The sequence below is a fragment of the Rutidosis leptorrhynchoides genome, chromosome 5 (assembly GCF_046630445.1).
Source record: "Rutidosis leptorrhynchoides isolate AG116_Rl617_1_P2 chromosome 5, CSIRO_AGI_Rlap_v1, whole genome shotgun sequence".
Lineage (NCBI taxonomy): Eukaryota > Viridiplantae > Streptophyta > Magnoliopsida > Asterales > Asteraceae > Rutidosis > Rutidosis leptorrhynchoides.
Genome location: NC_092337.1, coordinates 444255199 through 444266499, shown reverse-complemented (window position 1 = coordinate 444266499; position 11301 = coordinate 444255199). Strand labels below are relative to the sequence as shown.

Below are 11301 nucleotides of genomic sequence, written 5' to 3'. Positions count from 1 at the left end.
CATTCAAGAAATCTTCATATAAATCAGATGGTTTCTCAGTGACTGATGGATCGACGTTATCCACAAAGTTTACTTCCTTTTCTTTATCTTTCAGCGAATCCTGATACATCTTAACAAGATGTTTAGATGTTCGGCAAGTATTAGCCCAGTGGCCCATTCTACCACATCTGTAGCAAGATTCTTCAGAATTTTTAGAAGAATTTTCTTCAACATCTTGTTTAGTGGGCTTGTTTTGTGGTTGATATTTATATTTTCGTGGATTATTATTTCTTTGACCACCACGGCCACGACCACGCCCTCGCCCATTACCATTACCATAAGGATGGTTTCTACCATAGTTATGGCTTTTGGCATGATGATGGTGATGGTTATTATAACCACGACCTTGCCCGCGTCCTTGTCCCTGTTTATAATTATTTGCAGTATTTGCTTCAGGGATTGCAAGTGTACCAGTAGGACGGGATTGCTGATTTTTCATTAATAGCTCATCATTTTGCTCTGCAACTAAGAGATATGAATTAAGTTCAGGATATGTTTTGAACTTTAACATTCTCAAATTTCTTTGCACTGTGATGTTTGCAGCATTCATTGTGGAGAAAGTTTTCTCCATCATGTCTGCATCACTTATTTCATGTCCACAGAATTTAAGTTGTGAACATGTATTATACAGAGTTGAGCTATATTCATTTACTTTCTTAAAGTCTTGGAACCTTAATGTTCTCCATTGTTTCATAGCAGCTGGAAGTAAAATTTCTCTTTGATTATTGAATCTGCTTTTGAGACCTTCCCATAAAACATGGGGATCTTCTACAGTCACATAATTATTTTGTAAGCATTCATCAATATGTTGATGAATAAAGCAACATGCCGTTGCTTGTTCTTTTTCAGAACAAGTGTTGTTTTCATTTATGGCTTCAAGAATGCCCATTGATTTAAGATGCATTTTTACTTTTATAACCCATGGCATGTAGTTGTTTCCAGTTGATTCTAAATGAGTAAATTTAAGCTTTTCCAGATTCGACATTTTCTATTAAAACAAACAACATGATAAATTATAGTCACTTTATATTCATAAGTATATAAACATTTAACATAAATTTAATATAACATAAATGATAAGTAGGTGACAGTGTCGACCATATGTAAGCAATCATTAATAAATGTTATATAACATAAATATAAATATTAGTAAACATAAATGATAATTAGCCGACAGTGTCGGCCATATAAATGTTAGATAATAGAAATATAAATGTTAGTAACATAAATGATAATTAGGCGACAGTGTCGGCCATATAAATGTTAGATAATTGAAATATAAATGTTAGTAACATAAATGATAATTAGACGACAGTGTCGACCATATATTATTCAGGTGGTATAACCGACCATATATCATTTAGGTGGCAGAGCCAACCATAATTAGTATTAAGATTATCGTGCTGATAACGCGTTATAATTCAGTAGGCTTATAACTACCTTTAGTGGTTTGATTCTTGATGTTATAATTCAGTAGGCTTATAACTACCTTTAGTGATTTGATTCTTGATTAAGAATACTAATAATGAAGTGTAAGAACAAAGATGATAATGGAGAGAAAAAAAAGAAACACTTTGTAAGTGTGAGAAATGGTGCAAGTTTAATGCTTGCATTCATGGCTATTTATAGCAAAAATATCACAAGTTTAGGTAATACAATAATATTACTTTTGTGTATCAATAATTGACTATCCATTTATATATATATATATATATATATATATATATATATATATATATATATATATATATATATATATATATATATATATATATTTATATATTATAACATTAACCTTATATACTAAACCCTTAACCTTATATACTAAACCCCCAGTCGTTTTGACCCCAACCCCCTACAAAAATTGTCAAAACGTAGAAAAAGGGAAAAAAAAACCAAACACCCCCTCAACTTTCTCCCAACTTTCAAATCCAACCCCTCTTTCAGGGGTTAAACATGAAACTTAATATTTTAATTAAAAATCTTAATTAAACTTCACCCATTTTTTCAACGGGACATATCTTTCCGCTCGCCTCGCGTTAATTTTTTTCTAACACACCGTTCAACTCAAAAAAACCTTATGAACACAACGGGACTAACTATACGCGAAACGGACACTTCTAAAAAAAATGCTAAATATCTCGGATATATTTAATACATACACACATCTAGGTACTATCTATTCTGTAAATACATAACGCTCCGTTAACTATAAATGCGCAACCCAGAAGCCCCGCAGCATCGCGCGGGCCCATTTTACTAGTTATCATCAATCAACCAACTATAAAAGTTTAGTATTTAGTATTTTAATAATAATTTGAATAAAACTATATGTACTGTACTGTATACACACATAATTGAGCGACATTATCGCCATTTCAGTAATTAAAATCGAAAACAACACTGCACCTTCCTCCCACAATTTTCTTTTGTCTTCACCGGAGATCGATAGGTAGTAGGTATGTAGATTCCGATACGATCAAATTATGGTTTAATGATTTTCGCAGATCTCATTCCGTAATATAATAATCTTACTCAGGTACATTAAAACCCTAATTTTCATCGTAAATAAATTACGATCCTCTTTTTGTTTGTGATAATAATAATAATGTACAGCAGTTTTCATGATTTACGTTATATACATTTATATATATATAATCTTGTAATTTCACTTATAAGAATATTCACATTCTTTGTTCTTGAATCTTGATTGATGATACCAACAGCCAGATTTCATTCCCAAATTTCCTTGAATTTTTGGGAATTTACAAATATTTTATGTATTGAACAATTTATTTGAATTAATTATTTGTTAAACACTTATGCTAAACATGTTAGTACCTAATTGTTTGTAAGCAGATAATCAATTTAAAATAAGCAATCCTAAAACACACCTTAAAACCTTACAAGTGTTACAATTATCATAGTATAATAGTACTATTGGAAAGTTTATTCTAAATTACCTTTTTTGGATTAGGTTGTATCTGTACTTATATGTTTGTTGTTTATAATTTTTCAGTATACTTTTGACTATTGAATAACCTTAAAAGTGTTCCAATTAACATAATATAATAGTTCCATTGGTAAAATTATTCTAAATTACCTTTTTGGATTATGTTGTATCTGTACTTACATGTTTGTTGTTTATAATGTTTCAGTATACATTTGACTGTTGAATAAAAAGAATAAAGCCACAAAAAGGGGACAACACTAATGTAATGGCTTCAGAAAGGGATGTTTTCGAGCTTTCAGGGCCTTTACACTTAACCTCTGTCGACTGGTAACACTTTTTTCTTAATCTGATTTGTGTAACTTAATACATGTTATTGAATATTACATATCAAAATTAAATGATTTAGGACTGATGTGGATCATCGAAGGTCAGTTGCAGCATGCATGGTTCAAGGTGTATACATCATGCAACGTGACCGCCAAGAAAACCGCCACGGGTCACAAGCGCTTGCTCCTTCATGGTGGAAGTTTTCCAACTTTGACTTGCAAAGTCAACTCATAGACGATGCTGACTCGTCCATATTCGGTGCTATATACAAATATAAACCCGACCCGTTACCAAACTACACCGTATCAACCAACTCAATTCCATCATACATCGTTGCTTTTCGAGGCACGATAACAAAAGGTGACGCATTCTCCCGTGACCTAGAATTAGACCTCCATTTTGTTAAAAACGTGTTGCATCAATCATCTCGATTTGAAATCGCGAATCAGGCGGTTCGAAATCTGGTTGCTTCGGGTAACCAAAACATATGGTTAACGGGTCATTCCCTTGGAGCAGCAATGGCTATGCTTGCAGGTAAAAACATGGCGAAAAACCGTGTTTTTCTCGAATCGCATCTTTTTAACCCGCCATTTGTGTCGGCCCCGATTGAAACGATCAAGAACAAGAAAGTCAAACATGGTCTTAGAATCGCTGGCAGTTTTGTAACTGCTGGACTTGCGGTTGCAGTGAAAATGAAAAATAATCATCATCAACGAAACAATGAGTTTCTTGAATTAGCAGAGTGGGTCCCGTGTTTGTATGTGAACCCGCGTGATCATATATGTTCAGAGTATATTGGGTATTTTGGGCATCGGGTTAAGATGGGTAATATTGGGGCTGGTGGGGTTGAAAGATTGGCTGCACAACATTCGATTGCAGGTTTGTTTATGGATGCAATCGGTAAAGAATCACATGAGCCGTTGCATTTGATTCCGTCGGCTAATTTGACGGTGAATTTGAAACGAGCGCGTGATTTAAAGGAGGCTCATGGGATTCATCAGTGGTGGAGACGTGATCAGCAATTGGAATCAAGAACTTACAGATGATGATGATGAGCGGTTTGGCTATTTAAGGTCAATACTTGATGGTTCACCCTTGTTTGCATGTTATTAATGCTCGTTAAATGTATTGATCAGCTGTTAAAGATCATCCATTTTGTTAATATCTAGTTTATTTGTTCAAACAATATCAGCATTATAGTAAAATTAGTTGTGTTGATATGTTTTCAAACTTCATTTTGTTACTCTTTTCATCTCAAGGTTATGCTGACACAAGGCAGCAGTTGAGCCCATTGTGTGCTTCACACCATCAAGGTGGCATTGTCTCACATCTGATATAAGAGTCCATGATAATGATGTCATAACACTTTAATCCTCCTTAAAAGAACAGTCGGTGCCTGAGATATTTCCTTGGCCGTTCGACTAAGCTGTGTGATGTCAATTCCAATTTTTTCCGTTTGCATACCTGCTGATTTTGTTGTCATATTGGGTTTTGATAGTGTCCGTTTTTCTGCTATGAATGGTGTTGTACAAATAAACTGAGCACCATATCTATTTGGTAAGAAGTGCTTCGGCACATCCATGCATTTACATACCTATGATGTGCTCGTGATCTATAGAATACAATCTAAATTACTTTCGGATCACCTGCCGGAATATGGAGCGATCCACCCAAAAAACAAGTCCACCTTTCGGATCTAACACAGAGCCCTAAATGCTAGCCGCCAGTGAAAAATCAAAAAGGAAAAGCGGCAAGAGTCGCCGAAGCAAGACATACCGACAACCAACAAACCCTAGAACATGAAAAAAACGAATGAAACGTAGAAACTCACCCTAAACACCACATGAAAGCAGAGTTCGTGAAGAAAACTACACGGACTCGCCGCCTGCTGCCGGAATCGAAAAGGAAAGCTTCGCCGGAAAATTCGAAAGCACGAATCCATGGTAAGGAACGCGGATCTGAGTGTAGAAAAGAAGAAAATCGCAAAAATAAAGACACCAGGCATTTCACCACCGACTGGAGAGGAAAAATGGGAAGAGGGGTCTAAGCCACCAGTAAGATGCCGGTGGCCGGAGAAGAAGGCCGCACCTACGGCTACAAAACGTTGATAACCAGGTGACGGCGGCGATGGAAACAAAGAGAGAGGTGGTGGCGTCGAGAGTGAAATATGGATTAGGGCACAAAAGAAATATTTGAGAGAGAGAGAGAGAGAGAGAGAGAGAGAGAGAGAGAGAGAGAGAGAGAGAGAGAGTTTGGTTTAAAGAAGGGTGACTTGCTAACGATGGTTATGTACTTATGTTTCACATATATAAATATATAAGTATAACTTTTTGCGTTTATAATTTAAGATTGTTGTTACTGGTCATGTATTCCTTCTCTTTGTCAAGAAGCACTATCCATCCTGACTGAATCTCATGGCGTAACTCTTTGTCAAGTTTGGACCCACAACCGTAATGAGGATGTGGAGTGTGCGATCAAACTGGACGGTTATTTTGCCTGATACTTTTAAGGGCTATTATGATGCTTGTGTTAAAATACAAGACGGGGCAAGGGGGCTCGCTCTGATGGCGATTAAACACCGCTCGACTTATTTTTCCAGAAATATTAGTAAGTGGTTGGAGCTAAAAGAATTGATCCCTGACACCACCAGTTCCGAATATGACAGCTGTTGTCTTGTCACATGTTTACCGCTCGACTTATTTTTCCAGAAATATTAGTAAGTGGTTGGAGCTAAAAGAATTGATCCCTGACACCACCAGTTCCGAATATGGCAGCTGTTGTCTTGTCACATGTTTGAGGAATATTTACACTGATTGTGATTATGCGTTTGAGTTCTTCTTCTCATTCAACAACAACATCGACTCTTCTGTCTTGTTGGAGTCACTCTTATTAATACTAAAGAGTTGTTTGCCAAGTTTTGGGCATCCTTGTTGTGGCAAACAACTTGGTAAGCACCCTTTATGTGTTGAATATGTTGACAATCCTGCAAAACGTTTCGAATTATTAACATTGAAAGAAGAAGTAGATTGCAAGGAGGAGGATGTGAAGCAACAACAATTTGGATCATCCAATTCAACAAACCTAAAATAATACTACTAATACTTATGATGGAGGTAATTAATGATTAGATTCCTAATTTTTTATTTATTTATTTTATTTTAATTGTCAAAAGCTCAAAACTAGAGCCATCACTAACATAAATCAATTTATAGGTGGCATGGATGTGCGTATCTACATCTCGGCCTCAGTTGAATTTGAAGATCTGAAGACCAAAATCTCTGAAAGTTTTCATGATCTGGTTTCCGACAATGATTATGGTGTGGTATTTTCCGCCTCAACCAATTTCTTCATACTTACATCAAACCCCGCGCCCTTAACATCGGAGATAACCGGACCGAAATTATTTGCACAATATATTATTTGCTAGAGGACTCGTATAAGCTCCTGGCCCAATATCAGGCCCATCAACAACTGAAAGGCAATCAGAAGCAGTAGTAGAAACAGTTGAGCCTGGCCCAATCGCAGGATTACCATTATATTATATTATATTATACTATATAGACATAGCCAACCAATCACATCTCGCCATTTAATTCCCTGTAGCAAATCAACTGTAGCTTCCTTTTTTTTTTCCCTCGGGAAAAATCCAGAAAAAAGGGACCAGGACTACTGTTTGTTACACTGTTTAACCTTACCTTCTTCATCTATATTTAGTGCATATCTACCTGCTTCAGAGATTATGAGTATCTCACACCAACCACAAGTAGCATCTTCAAGACATTGCCAGACACCGTAGTCCTCCTCGGGTAAACATATTCTTTCACTACCTTTTAATTTGTTTTACCACCTCATATGTATGTCTTCCCAAATTTTCGTACTGTAGTTGTTTTTTTTTTTTTTTTTAGAATACCAATTGGAAGTTTTTGATTAGTCACATATATTCTCTTCATTGATATGTTCAACTAATTAATTTACTTACTAGCTGTTTTGTTCTTGAATTGTTAATTGTAGTCTTTCGATTTAAATTTAGAGAAGATACAGAGTCCAAAACCTAATGTTAACTAAGATTTTGCAAGCTTGTCCTTTACCCTTTTCACTGATTTCAGGAAACAAACACGAATTATAATAGTAGTTTCATATTATTATAACATATAAGGATTATATTCTGTCACTATATATCAACAGGAATGAGTAACAAAGTAATTTTGTTGACCTCATTGGCAGTAATCTGAGACGAAATAGATCAAGCAACTGTATTCAGTAACTGATAAAATGTCAAACAATGATTCTCTCAGGTATGTAATATATATGTAATTTTTTCCATATATAAACTGCTATATACATAAAAAAAATATATAAGTATCACTTTTGTTATGTTAGTGACGATGACCCCTATATCTCCATGGATATATTTTACGGTAGGAAAGTTACTTTGGGCTGGAGGTGGTATATAAATGGAAGAAAAAAATCATTCAAAATATGTGAGTCGACGATCTTCTTCCTCGATTGGTTACACGAACTTATTGCAGAAGAAATAACAACTGAATATTCTTCAGTTTTGTACTTTGATGAACATGAAGTCAAGTTGAAGCGTATTGATAACGATAACGAATTTGAGCGTATCAAAGCGAGGGCTCTTCGAGATGGCTCGAAGCTTAGGTTGTTTTTATTACATGAAAATAACTTCAATGATGATCAGGCCTATCGCTTTTAATGACCTCAGGTTACGCCTATGGTTAATAAATAATCGTTCTTTAGGATGTAAATAGGTAGTTGTTTGTTAACATGTGAACGAAATCGATAAACTATGTATTGTATAATATTTGTAAACGCTACATGCCATGTACTCTGTATTTTGTATAATATTTGTAAACGTTATATGCGATGTACTATGTGTATTGTATAATATTTGTAAACGCTAGATGCCATGTAATAAAGTATATGTTAATATATATAAGTTATTAATATTAGAAATCTTTGGGTTGCATAAATAGTTTACAAATATGTGTTTTGATTTTTTGTATATTTTTGGAATCTCCAATGGGTGTTTTGATTAACTAACATATATATGATTATGCCAGATATGAATTTCGGAAGCAATTTGAAAAGAGATGTAGTTACAATTTAGACAGCCTGAAAGAATGATGATAATACTTCCAAGAGACAATATATAATTTATACAGATTTATATATTAGAATTTAGGAATGAGATAGTAACAACCTAGATAAGCAACCTAAACCATTTTATCAAAAGTTGTATTCTTCTGATGGAAATGAAGTTTGGGTTGTGTACCAATTACTTAACAACTCAGAGCTCATTAGATTACCTATAAGTCAAGAATAAAATATGGAAGAATTGAATTGGGGTTGTCGCCTAATTATGGGTATTTAAGAGGTTTTCTACCAAACACGCCTAAAGAATAGATCGTAATATATATAAGAATATATGTATATGTGTAGAAGTGTGAATCGTCCATTTTGACCCCGTTGACCCGTTTGGACTAATTATGTCAAAAAATTGTTATTAGTTGACTATGTTATGTCCATAAGATCGAGTCAAAGTGAATGTGCTTCTTTGAAAAAAAAAGGATATTTTGGAAGTATACTATATGTGGCATATTGAAAGCTTTTCCTTCTAGACTTTTCGTTTCTCATCTAAAAAAAAAAACGAAAATTGTTGGCTTATCACTTTTGTTTTCATCTTCTAAAGTACTTTTCCATCTACTGCTTTGTCAACATCATAAGGTAATTGTTCACCTTTTTGCTCAGTCATTTCATATAATTGTAATTTTATGTCTGTTATCATGTTTTTTTGTTTTTTTTTTTTTTGGGGAACGGCCAACATCATGTATGTGTTGTTGACCATTGCTTTGTATAAGATTCGCGGTAGGGCTCACCTTCTTCATTTCTCCATCGAGTGAGTAAGTCTCGGACCCACCCCCATCTCCTCCAGAAAGAAAAATAACTAAATGGTTGAGGCACTTCTGGTTCATTGACTTCGGAGTCTGCTTCAATATACATCTCGAAATCGCTTCCGGAACTAATGGAATCCACGCTAAGTGTAGGATACATCTCTCACGATCAGTTAAAGGATTTTGATATGAAATGATTTTCGAATATCGAATGATATTCTAATTATATATAGAATATCAATACATACTTCCAAATATCCCTTGAATTACGGAAAAAATTAAGGAAACGTGTCATATAAAGTCTACAGTGACAGATACGCTAAGATATGGATTTTGTCTATACACTATTCATGCAATCAATGCAGTAATATGTGTCTAGACTAAGAGTGATAAGCAGGTAATTTCCTAAGGATGATAAACTGATGATTTCCGACAAAGATGATAAGCAAAATTTTTGACATGCAGACACGGCCGAAGTCCAGACTCACTAATGCATCCTAACGACTTATCAGTTATACACACTAATGCAGACCTGGTTCGCTAAGACCACCGCTCTGATACCAACTGTGAAGACCCGTCCTAATCCATCCGGACGAAGTCCATATCGATTATAAACGATTCACAACAGTTGATTACATCGCGGGGTATTTGACCTATATATGATACATTTTACAAACATTGCATTCAATTTTAAAAGACAATCTTTCTTTACAACGAAAATTGTCGACATGCATACCATTTCAGAATATATCCAACTATAATTGACTTAATAATAATCTTGATGAACTCGACGACCCGAATGCAACGTCTTTTGAAATATGCCATGAATGACTCCAAGTAATGTTTCTAAAATGAGCAAATGCACATCGGAAGATTTCTTTCGTACCTGAGAATAAACATGCTTTAAAGTGTCAACCAAAAGGTTTGTGAGTTCATTAGTTTAACATAAATAATCATTTCATAAGTTTAATAGACCACAAGATTTCATATTTTCATTTCTCATAAACATACGTCCCATACATAGAGACAAAAAATATCATTCATATGGATTGAACACCTGGTAACCGACATTCACAATATGCATATAAGAATATCCCCATCATTCCGGGATCCTCCTTCGGACATGATATAAATTTCAAAGTACAAAAGCATCCGGTACTTTGGATGGGGCTTGTTGGGCCCGATAGATCTATCTTTAGAGTTCGCGTCAATTAGGGTGTATGTTCCCTAATTCTTAGATTACCAGACTTAATAAAAAGGGGCATATTCGATTTAATAATCCAGCCATAGAATGTAGTTTCAAGTACTTGTGTCTATTTCGTAAAACAGTTATAAAACAGCGCATGTATTCTCAGCCCAAAAATGTAAATTGCAAAGCAATTAAAAAAAGGGAGCAAATGAAACTCACCATACTGTATTTTGTAGTAAAAATACATATTACGACATTGAACAAATGTAGGGTTGGCCTCGGATTCACGAACCTATATCAATTTGTATATCTATTAAAACATAATATGGAAAGCACATAATTTCATTTAGTAATATATATATATATTATTTATATATTTGAAGTTATATAAAAATTATATTAAATTTTATTTTAAAACGTATACTTATATTATATTTTATTTTATATGGTATATATATAAATTTTGTGTATATATAATTATAATGGTTAATATATTTATATATTTGTTTATGTTAATATTCCTATATACCCATATATGTGATTAGTATTGTATTCATGAAATATCATTAGTTTGTTATATGAAATATTAATAAATATTTATAATATACAAAAGATTTATTTGTTAAAATTGATAGTTTCACTAGTAATTATAAAGTAAAAATTATAGTTTTAGTAAAAATAATATTTTTAATGATGGTAGTAAGTTTAATGATAATTTTAGTCTTATTAGATATCTTAAATGACAATATTAATAATAATACAAATAGTATGATATAGTAAATATAATGATAGTAATAATATTACTAAAATTATAAACGGACACTAATAATACTTAATACTAGAAATAATACTAATAATAATAATAATAATGTTAGTTATGA

The 11301-nt window shown here is 33.7% G+C and overlaps 1 protein-coding gene across 1 annotated transcript; it reads left to right on the top strand.

Annotated features, from left to right (window-relative positions):
* The first annotated feature begins 2407 nt into the window (after positions 1-2407).
* LOC139847834 (GDSL esterase/lipase At4g10955-like) lies at positions 2408-4661 on the top strand. Its single transcript, XM_071837561.1, has 3 exons — positions 2408-2578; positions 3198-3319; positions 3399-4661. Exons 2-3 carry the CDS (start codon positions 3258-3260, stop codon positions 4363-4365), a joined length of 1029 nt encoding a protein of 342 aa, XP_071693662.1. The 5' UTR covers positions 2408-2578; positions 3198-3257; the 3' UTR covers positions 4366-4661.
* The last annotated feature ends 6640 nt before the right edge of the window (positions 4662-11301 follow it).

Excerpts from the sequence above, each read along its gene's own strand:
- LOC139847834 (XM_071837561.1), top strand. The coding sequence starts at position 3,258 with ATGGCTTCAGAAAGGGATGTTTTCGAGCTTTCAGGGCCTTTACACTTA. Across the intron at positions 3,320-3,398 it reads CACTTAACCTCTGTCGACTG|GACTGATGTGGATCATCGAA; the intron begins GTAACACTTTTT and ends TAAATGATTTAG.